The 15,589-nt window shown below is 38.7% G+C and overlaps 1 protein-coding gene across 9 annotated transcripts in view; it reads right to left on the reverse strand.

Moving 5' to 3' along the window:
• The window catches only part of ZMYND8 (zinc finger MYND-type containing 8), a 49,374-nt gene that overhangs the window by 31,695 nt on the left and 2,090 nt on the right, over positions 1 to 15,589 (reverse strand). For 8 of the 9 annotated variants that reach the window (XR_005626575.1, XR_005626574.1, XR_005626573.1 and 5 more), the window contains exon 2: positions 7,558 to 7,628. Coding sequence is in view for 6 of the 9 variants with exons in the window: in XM_039699755.1 (XP_039555689.1) it covers positions 7,558 to 7,628 (71 nt within the window). In the remaining 3 variants the exon portion in view is untranslated. Of the gene's footprint in view, positions 1 to 7,557; positions 7,629 to 15,124; positions 15,145 to 15,589 lie in introns of those variants that run through there. The other variant, XM_039699754.1, reaches the window with a different exon arrangement.

Here is a 15,589-nt window from a genome sequence, read left to right on the forward strand (position 1 = left end):
TCTGAGTGCTCTTACAAATCATTCACTGGGAAGCAACAAGCTAACCTGAGCTTCACCTGAAGCTCACATCTTTGTTTCTGAATGCCATCATGTGACTAAAGGATTAGCAACTACTGCTCCCAGGGGATAGACTAAAGTATACTTAAACCCTAAAGCAATCTCATTTCACACTTTATGACTGCTTTGTAAGGCCAACTTTATGTGATGGCAATGCACTTTGTAATAACTACGGTAATGACTTACTATAGTTTAGCTTAAAAAAAAAAAAATAAAAACAAACAAAAGTGTATTATTTATATCAGAGATCTTATCTTGCTGCAGCATATGGAACACAGACCACAACCAAATATTTTTAAACTTTGTGTATTGCAAAGTGCTGCACTGTAAACACTCCATAGCAGGGATCCCTGGCAACCGAGAATTCTCGCTTGCTCAAAAGAAGCAGGTGCCAGCTCAGAAAACCTGTAAAAGTAGGATGTTGTTTTCTTTGCTTTTCCTGTGATATTTAAATGTAACTCTTCTTGAAAACAAGCAACATCAAGATGCCTTACTGTAAGAACAAAGCATAAACTGCTCAGTACCACAGACTGACAGTGACACCCCCTTATGCCCTTCTTGCCATACTTCTTGTTATTTTTTCAATTTAAAAACTTAAGCTAAATGCAATCAAGTCAATTCCAGACTAAAACAATGGTGAAATCATGTCTACATATGTATTTTTAGAAACCTCTTACATTTGGATTATTTTCTATCCCAATAAAGCCTTAATGAGAGCTGAAACCCACACCTAAGTCAAGGCTTCACAGCACCCTTCCACAAATAAAATTTGTTTCCTTTTTCTTTCTCCAACACTGGGTTCATTCATCCAGGAAGCAAGATGGTTTGGAAAACTGATATGGCCTAAATCAACAACAACCTTAAAATTTCATTTCAGTTCAGTCAGCAGAGCAACAAGTCCCAGAGTTGAAAGTGCCAGTATAAGGGAAAAGGATGGAAATGTGACTTAGACCAGGATATGTTGCCTTAGCCCCCCATCCTCAATGCAATGGACAGCAAGGCAAATGAGAAAGCCTGAGTAAACCAGAATTACAATAGAGCACAATTCTCAAATTTGACCTCACCAAAAAGATAGGCAAACAAAATAAATCTTTTACTGTGAGTGAAGAACTAACCTTCTTTGAGATTGTGTGGATGGGAAGAAAAGTTTTGCATTTCAAAGTGCAGACAATAAAAAAGAAAATCTTAACTATATCAAGTTTACTTTCATGAAGAGTATTACTTATTCAAATACCGTACCTAGTTTTCTTAAATTGTAGATATAAATCCTATTAAAAATGAACTGCATACTGCTTAGAGAATAAAACTTCTGTTCTGGAAATATTCAGAAAGTGGTAAGATGGAAACTAAGAAACACATTTGTTCAAATAGTAACAAAAACAACCACAAAAAAAGAAATTAAATAAGTTTTTTAATATGATTTGTGATAAAGCTGGTTAGATTAGTAGTCATTTTGGTTCTCCAGGAGCCAGAAACAGCAATGTGTTTTTTTCAGTGAAAGCATTATTTTAGCCTCACAGGAGACATCAGTAAACTGAGACTTAGTTACAACGAGAGTCCCGTGATCTAAGCAGGTTTTTGATATCTCAATGTAAGGGGGACAAATATGCGAAATTCTGAATAACATTTCCAACTAGAAACATGTAAGACACTCAGCAAAGCGTCACTTGAAGTTTATTCCCAATGCCTTGCTATGCCTTTTATTATGGCACTAACAGTTCTGCCAGCATTTGGTGAAACAAGTCAAAGAATTAAATTCAATAAAATGTAAAAACCCAAAAAATTATTAAAAACAGTTGCATGAAGAATTAATTTGATGGATTTAAAAAACAGCTTAAGAAGGCAGTCTGAGAGAAGGTACAATAATAGAAAGGTGACTGAAGATTGCTTAAGCTGCCATTACCCTGCAGAAATGTGTATCTATACCTTTAGAAGGAACAAGAAAAAAAATCACCTAGATTGCCACTCCTTCTCAAAATCTCTGAATGCCTGTACTTTAAATGGCATGGAGTGCAATCAGTGAAGAAAACTGACAGAAAACGTAGCAATACTAGCTTGTCCCATCTGATAGAACAGGTTTAGAAAAATTGCAGAACTTTGAAGCCTTCCAGTCACATTTATTATCCTGAATGGTTGTTAAAAGACTTCTGATTTTTCAAATCTATTGCCTGTAATACTTTAGCAAGGGCAAATATCTTTAAAACTTAATAAAATCATGGATAAATCTGTTAGAACTTACACTCAGCTTTGAGGAATTTTAATTTTCTGCCAGAGTTTTGAAACATGATGCAGTTGCAACCAACCACTAAAGCCCTGTTTACATTCCAGAAACTTCAACAGATGTAATTAACCCAATCCAGTTACTTAATGCAATAAATAACAGAGGTCAGCTGTGGTTGTGTAAATTCTGATGAACTCCTGCCACGTTACAGTCTTACACAAGTACAAAAAGACACTGTTAGTTGTTTCTTCTCTGTAGGACTTTGGGAGATAAAAAAAAAGAAACACTTCCCAACAACTTGCAAGGTAAGAGCTGAAAGGCAAGGATAAGCTGGAGCCTGGCTGTGGGGGACTTGCTGTCCCAAGGCCCTCCTAAGGTGGGACTGCTGATAGCAAGGGCTCTGCACCAGAGACAAAAACCCAGGGCTGCACTTCTGTTCCCTGCAGGAGTCTCAGCTTCACACTAGAGTAAGAATCTCATCTCTGTGTGGTTAAATACTTGGTATCACTACAAAGAAAGCTGATAGAGATGTACTATTATGAAACTGTTACAAAATGTATCATGCATTGTCAGAATTCCATTTAATTAGTCATTTTTGTATTTATATTCATTGTATCTGAACATTTTACCACTGAGAGGAGCTCCTAAGACCAAAGACTTTAACACAAACCTGAAAAAAACCCCAAACCTGTAGATGTCAGAATTCTCCCCATTAAGTAGTAGGCCCTCAGTATATGACTTTATGCCAAGCAAAGACCATCCAACGGCCAGCTGTCCCTGCTGGGGCAGGGCTGCTCCCAGCAATGTCCAACATCTGCTCAACTCCCCAGTAATCTGGTTCAGTGAGAAAAGCAGGTACAAAAGAACCTCTCCACCCAAGTCCTGAGAGCCAGCAGAAGTGCAAAGGCAGAGAGACGTGTGACTGATGATGGCAAGAGGAGAGTTAAAGAGCTCCTTTCCACTGGGCACTAAACAGGCAATGGCTCCAGTATCAGCTGAAATACATAAAAACCTGCATGGAAGCCCATCTGCCACCACAGCTTGCCACTGTTAGCAGCTAAGTTAAACTAGCAGAGAGGATTTAAAAAAAAATTCTTCCAGGTTATTAGGAAGAAAACACTCAGTGGAGAGTTCATTCTTTCCAAAGAGAACAAGTACAAGCGAAGACAGAATTTGCACTGAAACCACAACCTGGAAATGCTTAGACATTTATCCAGAGACCTTGCAAGCCCCATCTTGAAATATTTAATAAACCTTGTTTATTAAAAAGTAGTCCATAAGGCTGGAGCAGAAATATAATAAAATGTTTCTGCTGGACATGTCAATATATCATAAAGAAAGGACAAAATACAATCATGCAATCCACAGCCTCTCTCCTTCACTAAAGAGCAATCCTCTGTTCACTCCATTTTCTGTTTTTGGACTCCTTGGATTTTGGACTCCTGTTTTTGGATTCTCTTTAAGCTGCCATTTCCCACTTCCAGTTCTCACATGCCTTATGCTTTCTTGCTCTCATCAAGAGAGCAGTGTATTTTAAAACCTTATCTTTAACAAGGCTGCACAGCTTATAAGCAGATCTAAATTACAACTGCTAGAGTTACTGTACTCCTCTTTCCCACCTTACTAGGTATCTGTCCCCACAACTTTTTGTACACAGGCACTTGTGTGTAACAGGAGGGTTAATCAGTTCATGATTCAGGCAAAACCTGGTACTACAAAAAATGATCAATTTTCTGCTAGATCAGCTACTTGACACAGTTGACTGTGCAACAGCAGGATCATTACAGCCAGCAAAGGAGAAGGGTAGAGAAATGCAGCTGAACATGTATGACTCCATAGCCCTAACCAGCTACAGACTCACTTTATCTACCACAGTATAAAGCAAGAAGTGTCAGTGATGGCTTTCAGCTCTGCTTTCATTCCAGCCTAGCCTCTCTAAATGCTTGCTAACAAAGCTCCATACTTCCTGCACCCAACTGGTGTATTCCTGCCTTCTCTCTTACACCACTCCTGGCAGCTCACCAAGCTGTTTCAGCACACTGAGCTAGTAGAAAACTGCTCATGTTTTATGGCTCAGTTAGTTTCCTGCCAGCTTAGCTATGGAAGGAAGTGGATAAAACTGCTGCACTGAGCAGTTTGACCAGCTCAGGCTGCTTTGAAACCACCACGTTACCTAGACCAACTCAAAGGCTATGCTCAGACCTGTGCTACAGATTAAACAATGCATGGTTTAGTTTAGCTTAAACTGAACTGCAACCGAATTATAGCAATTAAACTGCTTTTACTAAAACAAGAATGTTCATGAGGAGGTCTGCATCAGGCTAATTGGTATTACAGCAATTAAATTTATTTCCCTACAACTTTCTTTAGACACAGCCTCAGATGAGCTGTACAAACCATGGCTGGGCAAGCAAGTTACAGACTTGCAGCACATCTGCTGCTCAAGTCAAGTCTGAAGTTGTACAGTGCCATGGACTGATCTCTTGCACAGGCTTCTCACACATCAAAAAACCCAAACAAAGCACAAAGAGCTGCGTGCTCCCCACCAGATTTGCCTCGATAGGGTCAACTTCCTCATCTATATCCTTTCCAAAACACACAAAGCAAAACTCTGCACAAGCCAATTTCTGCAAGTGGAGACATTGCTGCCACCATCCCACCAGTTGAGAACTTTGCTGCACTTTTTCTGCCTTGCACAGAGCAGAATAACGGTTTTGAAATTCTGGTTTGTGACTTCTCTGCTGCAGAAATGCTGCACTGAACTATCAGAGAAGCTTGTTTCATCTCAGTAACAGGAGTCCAGGAATATTCATTACACCAGGCCTGTAATGGGGCCAGTTCTTGGAGATGACATTTATGATTCTTTTATTTTCTGTGAGAAGCTGTATTTTCAACTATTATTAAGTTCTATCGCTAATTTACACATTAGCTTGGGTATACAACAAAGAGAAATGGTTTACAGTTAAGTCTAAAGAGCTCTTTATATCTCACATTCTTCACTGGAAAAAAATAAGCCTGTAAGGGCTTGGGGTGGGTGGTTGTTATTCTTGTCCTTGGAGTGGTGCTGGCAGGGTTTTTATCAACATACATGTTAAATTTAACAAACCAACTAAAGCAAATCAGTATCTAGCTAAACAAATACCAATTCCTTTATTATTAAAGTGATTCAACACTTGCTAAGTTTTATCTCTACTATAGTGATAGAGAAATGCCATTGACATCACTCTCACTGGTATTTAAAGCACTAGGAGAACATCTATGCATGGACCAGTGGCTTCCACACAAGGACAGCTTGGGTCAACCTAAACCAGCACCGTGGTGAGACTGGCTTTGGCATCAGCTGGTTCAGGGATTTGCAACAACAGTAAACAGTATGAAAACCTGAGTTCCTTTCTGCCAGGTTAAATCCCTCTGAACTGACCACTTCTAATTGTTAAGAGCCCGCAACGCAAGGGAAGCTGCAAGATCATGTGTGTGAGAAGACTGGGACATGACAGACTGAGCTTTTCAGTAACTATGATATTAAATCAGCTCACTGTCCTAAAAAGCTTTATCTTAATCCTACCAAACAAAAAGCAAAAAGTTTTCTGTGTGTTTAATTCACTGAAACAACATATCCTGAGGTCAGGACAGCACTAGAACTACCAGGAGGAAATGGAAGCTTTTTGTATGGCCCACACACCTGTTTGTGGCTGATTCAAGCACCAGAACCAAAATGTTTACATCTACATAAGTAGATATCAGATTAAGTGTCTTTTAGACATTAATTATATCAGAGTAACATAAGTAATGGTTTAGCTCAGTTAAGGCATGCAGAACTCTTATTAGTACTAGAAAGTGGGCCAGAGTTTCTAAGGAGAAATAAAGATGAGATTTCATGAGCAGCTAAATGTATCTAATAACCCCCACTGTATGTTATACCAAGTTCTTATGTTATCAAACTCTTTCACAAACAAACTGGTCACTACAACAGCAGAAAAATGTTTCAGCTTTGAAGTTGGTTAGAAAGTTCAAGTGGCTGGGATGTGACAAGCACCACAAAGGAACTAAGTGGTGGTGCACAGAGCTGGGAGCTCACCCCAGTCAGTAGCAATCATTAAAGCAACAAAAACATTTACTTTCTGCTGGCTTAGAAAGCTGAATTACAAAGAGAAGTAAATATTGAAAGCAGTCCAGTAGTGCAGACTGACATATAAGATCAGGAGAGAAGGAAGAACAAGACAGGGAGAAGGAACAAAAGAGCTAGTGTATCTCTTCTGAGGTGTCAGATCACATGCACCACCTCACCTAACCATACCATGAGAACCCAAACAATAAATTTACTGTCTGTTAGTACAAATAAGACCTGAATCCAATTTTATAACCATGTTATCCAGCCAAGCTTCCTCATTAAAAAACATGCAGATGATCCGTGCCATGTCTTCAAGACAATCCCACCTGCACTTCCAGGGTTAACCAGACTTGTGAGCCCTGCTGCAGGAATGTGAAGAGTAACTGGGTATGTGCCAGAACTTTAAAAGGATGGTAGTAACTATTGCTGCTGGTTTAGAGAAATGGCTGTCAGTTAAACTCAGCTGCAAGTACAAAAGGAGAGGGACAGGAATGAATGTCCATGAAATACATACTGCTCAGGGGATTAATTTCTGTGGAAACAGAAATGTTACTGTGATTCTTTATTCTTAGGAAAAAAAATTCATTACAGCAGGAAAAACTACCTCAATAGTTTTGCTAGTACTACTACTTTCTCCTGTCTTGCCAATCTAGAAGCACTACTTTAGAGGAAGCCATGGTAAGTAATACAAGAGGTTTCTGTTTTTTGGTAATTTAACCTTAGTTATTCATAAACCTAAAACAAAACCGAAATATCTGAGTGTGTAGAGTTGATACATAATGAAAACCAAGGGAAAGAATTCATTACAGTAGGAAATACTACCTTAACAGTTTTGCTGCTACTCCTACTTTCTCCTGTCTTACCAATCTACAAGCACTACTTTAGAGGAAGCCATGATAAGTGTGAAAAAGTGATACAAGAGGTTTCTGGGTTTTGATAATTTATTCATAAACCTAAAATAACACTGAAATATTTGCATGTGTAGAGTTGATACATAATGAAAACCAAGGGAAAATTAAAATACTTCCTAACATACAGTAGTCATTGTAAAAAATACAGTGACTCTTGAGTCTCCACTCAAGAGTAGCTTCATGGCAGATGACACACCTTCACTATCCTGGTTTACAAATAATTGTGTTGTAGAACCTAATTGAAATATTCCTCTTACCTTTGGATCGAGTGGAGATGTCCATCCCCTCCACCACCTCCTGCTCTGCCTTTATTTCCTCTTCAGCCAAGCTGCAGGATTCAAAAAGGTGAATTAGAATACTTTATGGACCGTATTAATCCCATTACTAACTTCTACCCATTAAATTCAACCAACACTGTCAAACACAACTACATTAAAATTTCTGATGAAATGAAAGGTTTGCTGTTTGCCAGAGCTACATTTGATACACTGATACATTGATCAAACCACAGTGAGAAACAATCCAGGTACACACATATGCTGCAAATCACCAAGCACAAAAACTACATTTTTGTACCAAAGACAGTCTTGTAACATGTACTGAAGATTATGGCAATGTATGTATGAACTGTGTGCGTGTGACAGACAAACAGGAATTCTGTTCCTTGCAGCTTCTAATCTCAGATAAACCATGGGACAGATGCCTGCCAACATTTAAATGCTCATCAGCATTCGTGAACAGATTAGCTGAAGTAACAGACTTAGCAACAGGGAACAACTTGCAAAATTAGAAGGTAAAATGTAATTTTTAAAACAATAAAATAAATAATTTTAAGTATTTTGTAACTAGACTGTATAACAGAAAACTGAATGTTTATAATCTATTGGCAATACAATTCCACCAATTATTAACTGTAAAGAGTAAACAGTATAGAGTTGTTACCATTCAATCTTACACAGTCAGTTTTCATTTGCTCCAGGCAGGATTAAATTATTACAAAGTACATCTGACTTTCTGATATTCTACTTGTGATACTCTAAAGTGGTGCCATTCAAGAAAACAACTCAATCAATTTGGCTTGTTAAGTCACTTTGGAGAAAGAAGATGGAAGGTAGAGGAAAAATGAACATAATGAACACAGAGTTACACAGCAGTTCTGGAGAAGTGACTACCCTAGATGAAAGGTAAAAGAAAACACATGATAACAAAGCAAATCCAAATTCAAAATGATGGACAAATGGGGCTCTGGAGCTTCAGGCAGGTTCTGCAGTGTCCACCAGAGCACAGCAGCCATGAGGGATGCAGATCCTCTCCTGTACAGGAACAATTTACCCCTCAGTCTGTTAATGGAAGCTGTTGCTGATAGCAGTTTGCACTGATATGGCAGATTATGAATTTGTGCTGCTATGGAGTGGGCGGAGGCTCAGCCACCCCAGCTCCAGGGACAGGGCCAAGAGGGCAGCTGGAGACCTGTGCCTGAGCCAGGGTGTATAAATCTGCCTGAGACATCTCATCAGAGCTCGGAAACAACAGTGAGGACTTGGCTACGTTCACACCAGAGAAACTCTTCAGCCTGACAAACAGTTTATATCAGCAGGAGTTCTGTTACGGGTATAAGTTAAAAGAGACTCCTTAACAAGTAAAACTTAACAGCAGAAGGTTTTTTTAGTTTGCTATTTGACAAAACTACTTTTCACCAACTGTGAGCTACTGGAGGGTTCAATTGCAATTCTTTTCACAGTTCTAAATAGTACAGTTATGTCAGCAGAAATGTTACAAATTAACCAAGCTCAATGTATGGAAAACCCAAAGCTCAGAAGTACCACAAATGCCAGAAATCATTATTCTCTGTCATTTGGATATAGAAATAATTTTCAAAATAAGCTCTTTTAAAGTCACAAAACACTGAAGGGAAGTTCTATTCTACCAGCATCTACCTCCCAGCTCATGGACTACTCTGATCATTCCAGGAGCAAGTCAAGGCACCCATGTGACCAGAATTATGGTAAATGTGTAGCACAGTTGACTGTAACACAATGCTTCTCAGATTTATTTTGCATGGGCAGATTAAATGCACAACACAGCCAACCATACTACAATGCTCACACATTTACTATGCATGGGCAGATCAATTATTCTGCACATTTGTCACACCCTTTCCCAGGGGCCTCAGCAAAGAGGAGCTGGCAGTGGCCTGCAGACACCAAAACATTTCATGCACCACTTGCCTTTGCCTGTTCCTCTCCTAAGCAAAGGGAAGGGATGGGCTCATGGCATGGGTTCATTGTTCTCTTCCAATGCTGCACTGGAGGTTTCTCCTTCCCCTTCCTCCTTATAAAATCCTATTTCAATATTGCCAAACTGTAACAAACCCCATCTTTTTAAAACACCATGAGTATACGATCAATAATGCATACAGGTAAACATGTATTCATACCCAATAATTCTGTAAGACTGGAGTCATCTGGCAGTGCACATTAACTGCTTCTAAAATCCAGGTCCAGTTCCAAACACAGACTAGGACATACAAGGCTTTACAGAACTCAGGTTGAGCACTTATACTCATTTTACATAGGCTGCTACTGAAAGGAATGGTTTCCCCAATCCTTAACTTCTTGTTCCAGAAATCACACCCATTTTATCCAAATCAGTTCTGGAATGTAACTCACTGTACAGCTGGACATGCAGAAAATGGGAGAGAACCACACAGGGAGGAAAGGGCACCACCCTTTTAGCAGCCCACATTTAAGTGACATTAAAGCAATCATAATATTCCACACTCATCCAAATCCATCGGGTAATTTTGTTTAAAACATCCTCAAGGGAACATGGTACAACATGAAAGATACAGTAGTTGGCACAAATCATTATTACGATCCAGAGAGCTGAGAAATGAGAGTGATGGATCCATATGGCAACACCATAGCAGGAACTGCTCCCACCTCCCTGACCAAAGCACCAGGAGATGTTTCAGACTGACTGAGGATGTTCTGTGCCCCTGGGCCCAAACCCAGCACTGCAGGGGTTACAGGGCAGGACTCCCACCCATCAGTAACAGCACAGCAGGGTTTTTCAGCTCAGAATGTGTTCCGCTCATATAAGGAGCTCAATTTAGGAAACTGAGTCAGTTTCCTCCATCACCCCTTAAAGTGCTCTTGCAGTAGTGCTGTAAACAAGAAAAAGATTCTTCAGAAACACTTAGAAGATGAACAAAGTATCTTGCAAAATCTCGATACAAAGAATCATGGAATGATACAAGGCTCGCCTTGGACAGGACCTGAAAGATGATTTAGTTCCAAACCCCTCCCATAGGTAGGGATGCACACATCACATAAAGGATGCCTGAAAAGAGCCTTCCCAAAGATTTTAAGTATAAATGAGCAGTCAAAATTGCATTCTCCACTTGATAGCAAGGTTCTCCACTTTCCTCAGCAATGGAGGAGCACATTTCCCTATACTCACACCAAATCCAGCAATTACCTACTACACTATGAAACCTGAGCCTCAGAGGAACAGAGGCATCTCCATATTCTCTGCAATTAATTAATCTTTTAAGGGCACAAACATTTCAGTATATAAGAACACCACAGAGACTGTTCTGAAAAAAAAATCCCAATGTTGGTGGGGAACAGTTAAATAAAAGTTGTTAGACATAGCTATAAAAGACACTGAACATTTACAGCTCTTCAAAAGCACCTCCCATTGCTTTATTTGCTGTAATGTATAATGACTTCCACAGCTTGACATTGTTTGAATGTTGGCAGCGATGACTGTAGTGGTCATCTTTGAGATTCAAGTTTATAAATACATACCAGCAATTCATAGCAAGTTTACAGTAACTTTTCTAAAGCTGACATCTTCTCATCTTTGCACCCTCCACCAATACAAGGAAAGTTCTGAAAATGCTTTATAAAGCATAAACTTCCAAATGCAGACATTAGCAAAAGATTTCCAATTAAATAATTCAAGCAAAATTAATCAGTTACCTTACTACTACCCACAATAAAATAAAAGGAAAATTAAGACCAGCAGCAAAATAATTAAAAACAAGTATCTCTTTCCATGGAAACAATAACTGTGTGGTCAAGTAGACTATTCTAGAGAGTTTTATTTTGAGAATTCATTTTTACAGGGCTGAGAGCAGCTATTTCAGCCAGTATGTGTTACTGTCATGCATGTATGAATGGGATGCTCTGAAGCTGCAGATCAGAAATGATACTGGAATGTACTCAATTGAGTACCTAAATGAATACAACAAATAGCTTATGTAATTCTGAAAGCTACTCTTATTTCTTCATTAAGATGAATGAATACAGAGAAACACATTTTAAGAACACAACTGAAATTTAAGTTTTGCCAGTTTCCCTGTCAAATGACCAGAAAACCAATTAATCATTTAAAACTTCCCTACTCATATTGACAAAACTTGCAACAACAACAACAACAAAAGTTTGGGTTTTTTTCTAAAATGTTAAGCTAATTGGTTTCATACAAACTAGTTTAGCATGTCTGCATGAGGGTAGAAGGGGTGGAGGTTATTCCTTTGGGGAGAGTTGGGCACAGAAAGAAAAAAAAAAAGGATTGCAAACAGACAAGATTTATTGATACTTAGGTAAAAATGAAAAAAAAAAAAAAAACTTAACAGCCTAATTTTAAAATATGTTCTCTACCAAACTGAAGAGAGAGTGGGTTTAAAAAAAAAATAAAAAATCAGGTTTTCAAATTTCACATCCCTGAATTATATACTGACTTTTCTGTTTAGGAAAATCATTCCTTTACTAATAGTAGTACTTACCTGAGAAAATGTACATATACAAGAATATATAAAGCTGCTCTAATCCATAGTAACTACAAAGAGCAATTAAAAGTTGCAGATGAACTACTGCACCTTGACATTTAACCAAGAAAAACTGACAGATATGGAAAACCACTCGAAACAGCTAATGCCCACATACACAACCCAGATCTACATCAGGGAATAACACATGAATTTCAGATCAAGAACTACATATTTCTGGAATGCATTTTCCCTTTTAATTAACAGAAAACAAAACAAAAAAAATTATTAAAGACTATAAGCACTAAAACTTAATTTCATCTTTAAGATAATTCCTGCCTCTCATGCATCACATTTGTGAGCAGCAATTCTAAATAATGATTCAAAAAAAAAAAACCCCTGCATTCAATAAAGATTTAAAACCAAAAACCACTATTTGCATGCCATTGCTGAATAAATAGCAGCTTTGTATGAGCACTCACCTATAACAGTCTCTTACTCATCGGTAGCTATGCTATTTATGCAGGGCTCTTAAAATGGCGTCTGCCAGCACTGCACTGCCTCACTCCTGCTCTGGAGCTAAAATGGTAGCACTTTGTTCAATACCAGCAGCTCCTGTTTACACAGCAGGGCAAGATTCAAAGCCAGCGTCTAAATATCAGAAATGGTAAAGAAGGACCAAAGGACACCTGACATCCGAACGTTTAACTAAAAAGGCACAAGACAGGGAGATTTGTGAAGTCACAGGTTACTAAGGAAATCACTCAATTTTAGCTTCACCCTCCAGTGTGAGCACCTCATATTTTGCACTTCCTTTTGCAGAATTCCCTGCAAAGTGCTCCATGTGTATTAAGTAAATAACACTCTGTATTAAGTAATTAATATACACAAAAGGCTCATTCAGATATCTATGTACAGCAATGTTTAAGCTGGTTACCTGTGATAACAAGCAAAGTAACTATTTTTCATTTAAAAACATTTCAGTTCTTTTTAAAACCTTACTCTTATTTGGTGTCCATTCAAAATAGCTGCACAAAAGAGAAAAATCAGGGGAGGGAGGGGGATCCTTGGTGTCACACAGTCATCTTTAAGTCTATAAACTATACAGCTGAGGCCCAAGCAAGGCAACCAAATAGCTACAGATTTTAGATGCTACAAATATAATTTGAGAACAATCATGCTTGAAAGTAAAGGTTTATATCAGCTGAACTAAGAATGGTAACATCCTGTTACAGCATGGTTTTAACCTCACAGTGTGAAACACAGATGCTCTGACAACAGGCACTAAAGGGTTAACATGAGAATGACAGACAAATACATGAAACTCACTTCCTATGTAGCTATGGCTAAATTAGTCTTTAACCCATGAACACAAGACATGTTTATTAACAAATGTATTTAAATTACTTTCTGAATACAATTTAAAGGGCCAAGCTTGACGGCCTACTGTGCTGGCTTCCAGTCTGCAGACCCCTCAAAGCCAGTGCACCACCACAAAGGGGTTTGCAGACAATAACCAAGTAAATCAAACCTAGTCTAACAGGCTTAAAGTCACTCTAATGGGACTCGTGTGCCCATGGGAAAAATATTGGGGATCCACAAATAAGAAAATTTGAAAACTGCTGTCTACTCCATTTCATATGGGCAAAGGTTTTGTTCAACTTTCAAGATATTTAGGAAATTCAAATCAATACCCTGAATTTCAGACAGAGGAGATCTTTTACTGAGATTTATCTCCCTTTAACCAATTATGCTGGAGTAGTACCACCATTATGGAAAACTGACCACCAGCTATCACTTTTCAGCTACTGAATCCACAGTAGCTGGGAAGTGATACAGCACAATACACTGAAAAGCAAGGCAGAACAGGAGAAACAAAGCAACAAAACCAGAAACAAAACAAAACAATAACAAAAACCTCAAGCAAATGTGATATCACAAAATGGAAGACAGCTCAGGAAGATGAGCCAGTTGAAGTTTGTGGACATGATATGAAGGGGCTAAATTTGTAATGTAATCTATCTATTTCTGCTTTTTGAGCATGAAGTTCCTTTCATTACATGCTCTCTTAGTAGCAACGTAGGTTTTCTGCCACATTTCATACTCCTACCTACTGTGGGGGGGGGTGACTGCTACATTTGGAGTGGTTTATACTCTGCATTTTTTTCATTTCCAATATGTTAAGTAGTGTCATTTGTTTAAAGAAATTACTCAGCTTTTCCCTAGCACTATTTAGCTTCCAAGTGAAACAGTCTGCCTGCAAAGAATGAAAAAGGCATGTAGCTTTTAAAAAGCTACTGTTTTCACCATGATTTATAATCCAGATCACTCCTTTGTTTTCCCCCCACTCCATTCTTTGTCCAGTTAATTACAAAAGTAACTGGATGTTGGCACTAAATAATAATGCCTAATCATATTCATCCTGGGCAATTCAAATTACTCTCTAGTAGCCAGAAAACTTACAGTGTAATTATACGATTAACTGCTAGTTATAATCAGAATAATGGCCATTTGCTCCAAGCTGAATAAACCTCAGCTGCATTGCTTCATACATGTCCTGTCTAATTGTGATTGTAACAAGATCCAGGCCAGTAAAATCTTGGGGAGAAAGCATACGTGCTTTTTCCCCGCATCTGTCACTTAAAACAAAAACCCACATTCCATCTGTCCTGAACAGAAAAAACAGCTCATTACGCAACCTAGGGAAGTGAGCGATAACACTGTACCTTGACAAAGCACCAAAAAATATATACATCTGAAATCCTTCAGCCTGGCTGAATTTGCTTTGCCTAGATGGAACAAAGATGGCAGAAATTTCCAGAAGGCCTTTCTCAGCCCTGCCACTGCAATTGTCAATCTTTAACCTGCCTGCTGCGGCAATTGGCTCCGGCGCTGGCGGAGCAGCGCCATTGGGCTGAGCCGAGGCACAGCGCTGCTGTCTCTACCTTGCCTCAGACATCTTGCTGCAATGCAGACATTTGTTTTTTGTGAACTATGAAAGAATTACACTCGAGTGGTTGAAAATAGTGAACTTTTAACAGACTCACGATGCTCCGTTTCATTACATGCACGAGGGCAGCTCACACAAATGCGCTCCACTGTCAGCAGCGTGTCTGGAGGTGCAGATTTGAAACAGATCCTGGTTTAACAAAACCTGTGGGAGCCATTTTAATACAAGCTTTCTGATTGCAGATCACTTACCCCTGCTTCCTCACATTAAACAAATATTATGTTGTTCACTCTTAAAGGCTGAAAGTAAACTGCTCACATGTATAAACTACTACTAGGAAAAGTGTGTCCAAATGTAATTTCTGTTTTTTAGCAACTGAAGAACAAAAACCAGAATAACTTCTTAGCTCTGTCAGCACTTTCATGTATGCTGAAAAATGCATTAAGATTGCATACAGAAACACTATCACATGAAATTCAGTGGTACCCCAGCAGTATTTCAGGTTTCAAATTGAACTAGACATTCTTATAATCTAATCCTAGGGGACTGAGGGAGGGGGGGG

This window comes from Passer montanus, unplaced genomic scaffold (assembly GCF_014805655.1).
Source record: "Passer montanus isolate IOZ18808 unplaced genomic scaffold, ASM1480565v1 scaffold139, whole genome shotgun sequence".
NCBI classification, from domain to species: Eukaryota; Metazoa; Chordata; class Aves; order Passeriformes; family Passeridae; genus Passer; species Passer montanus.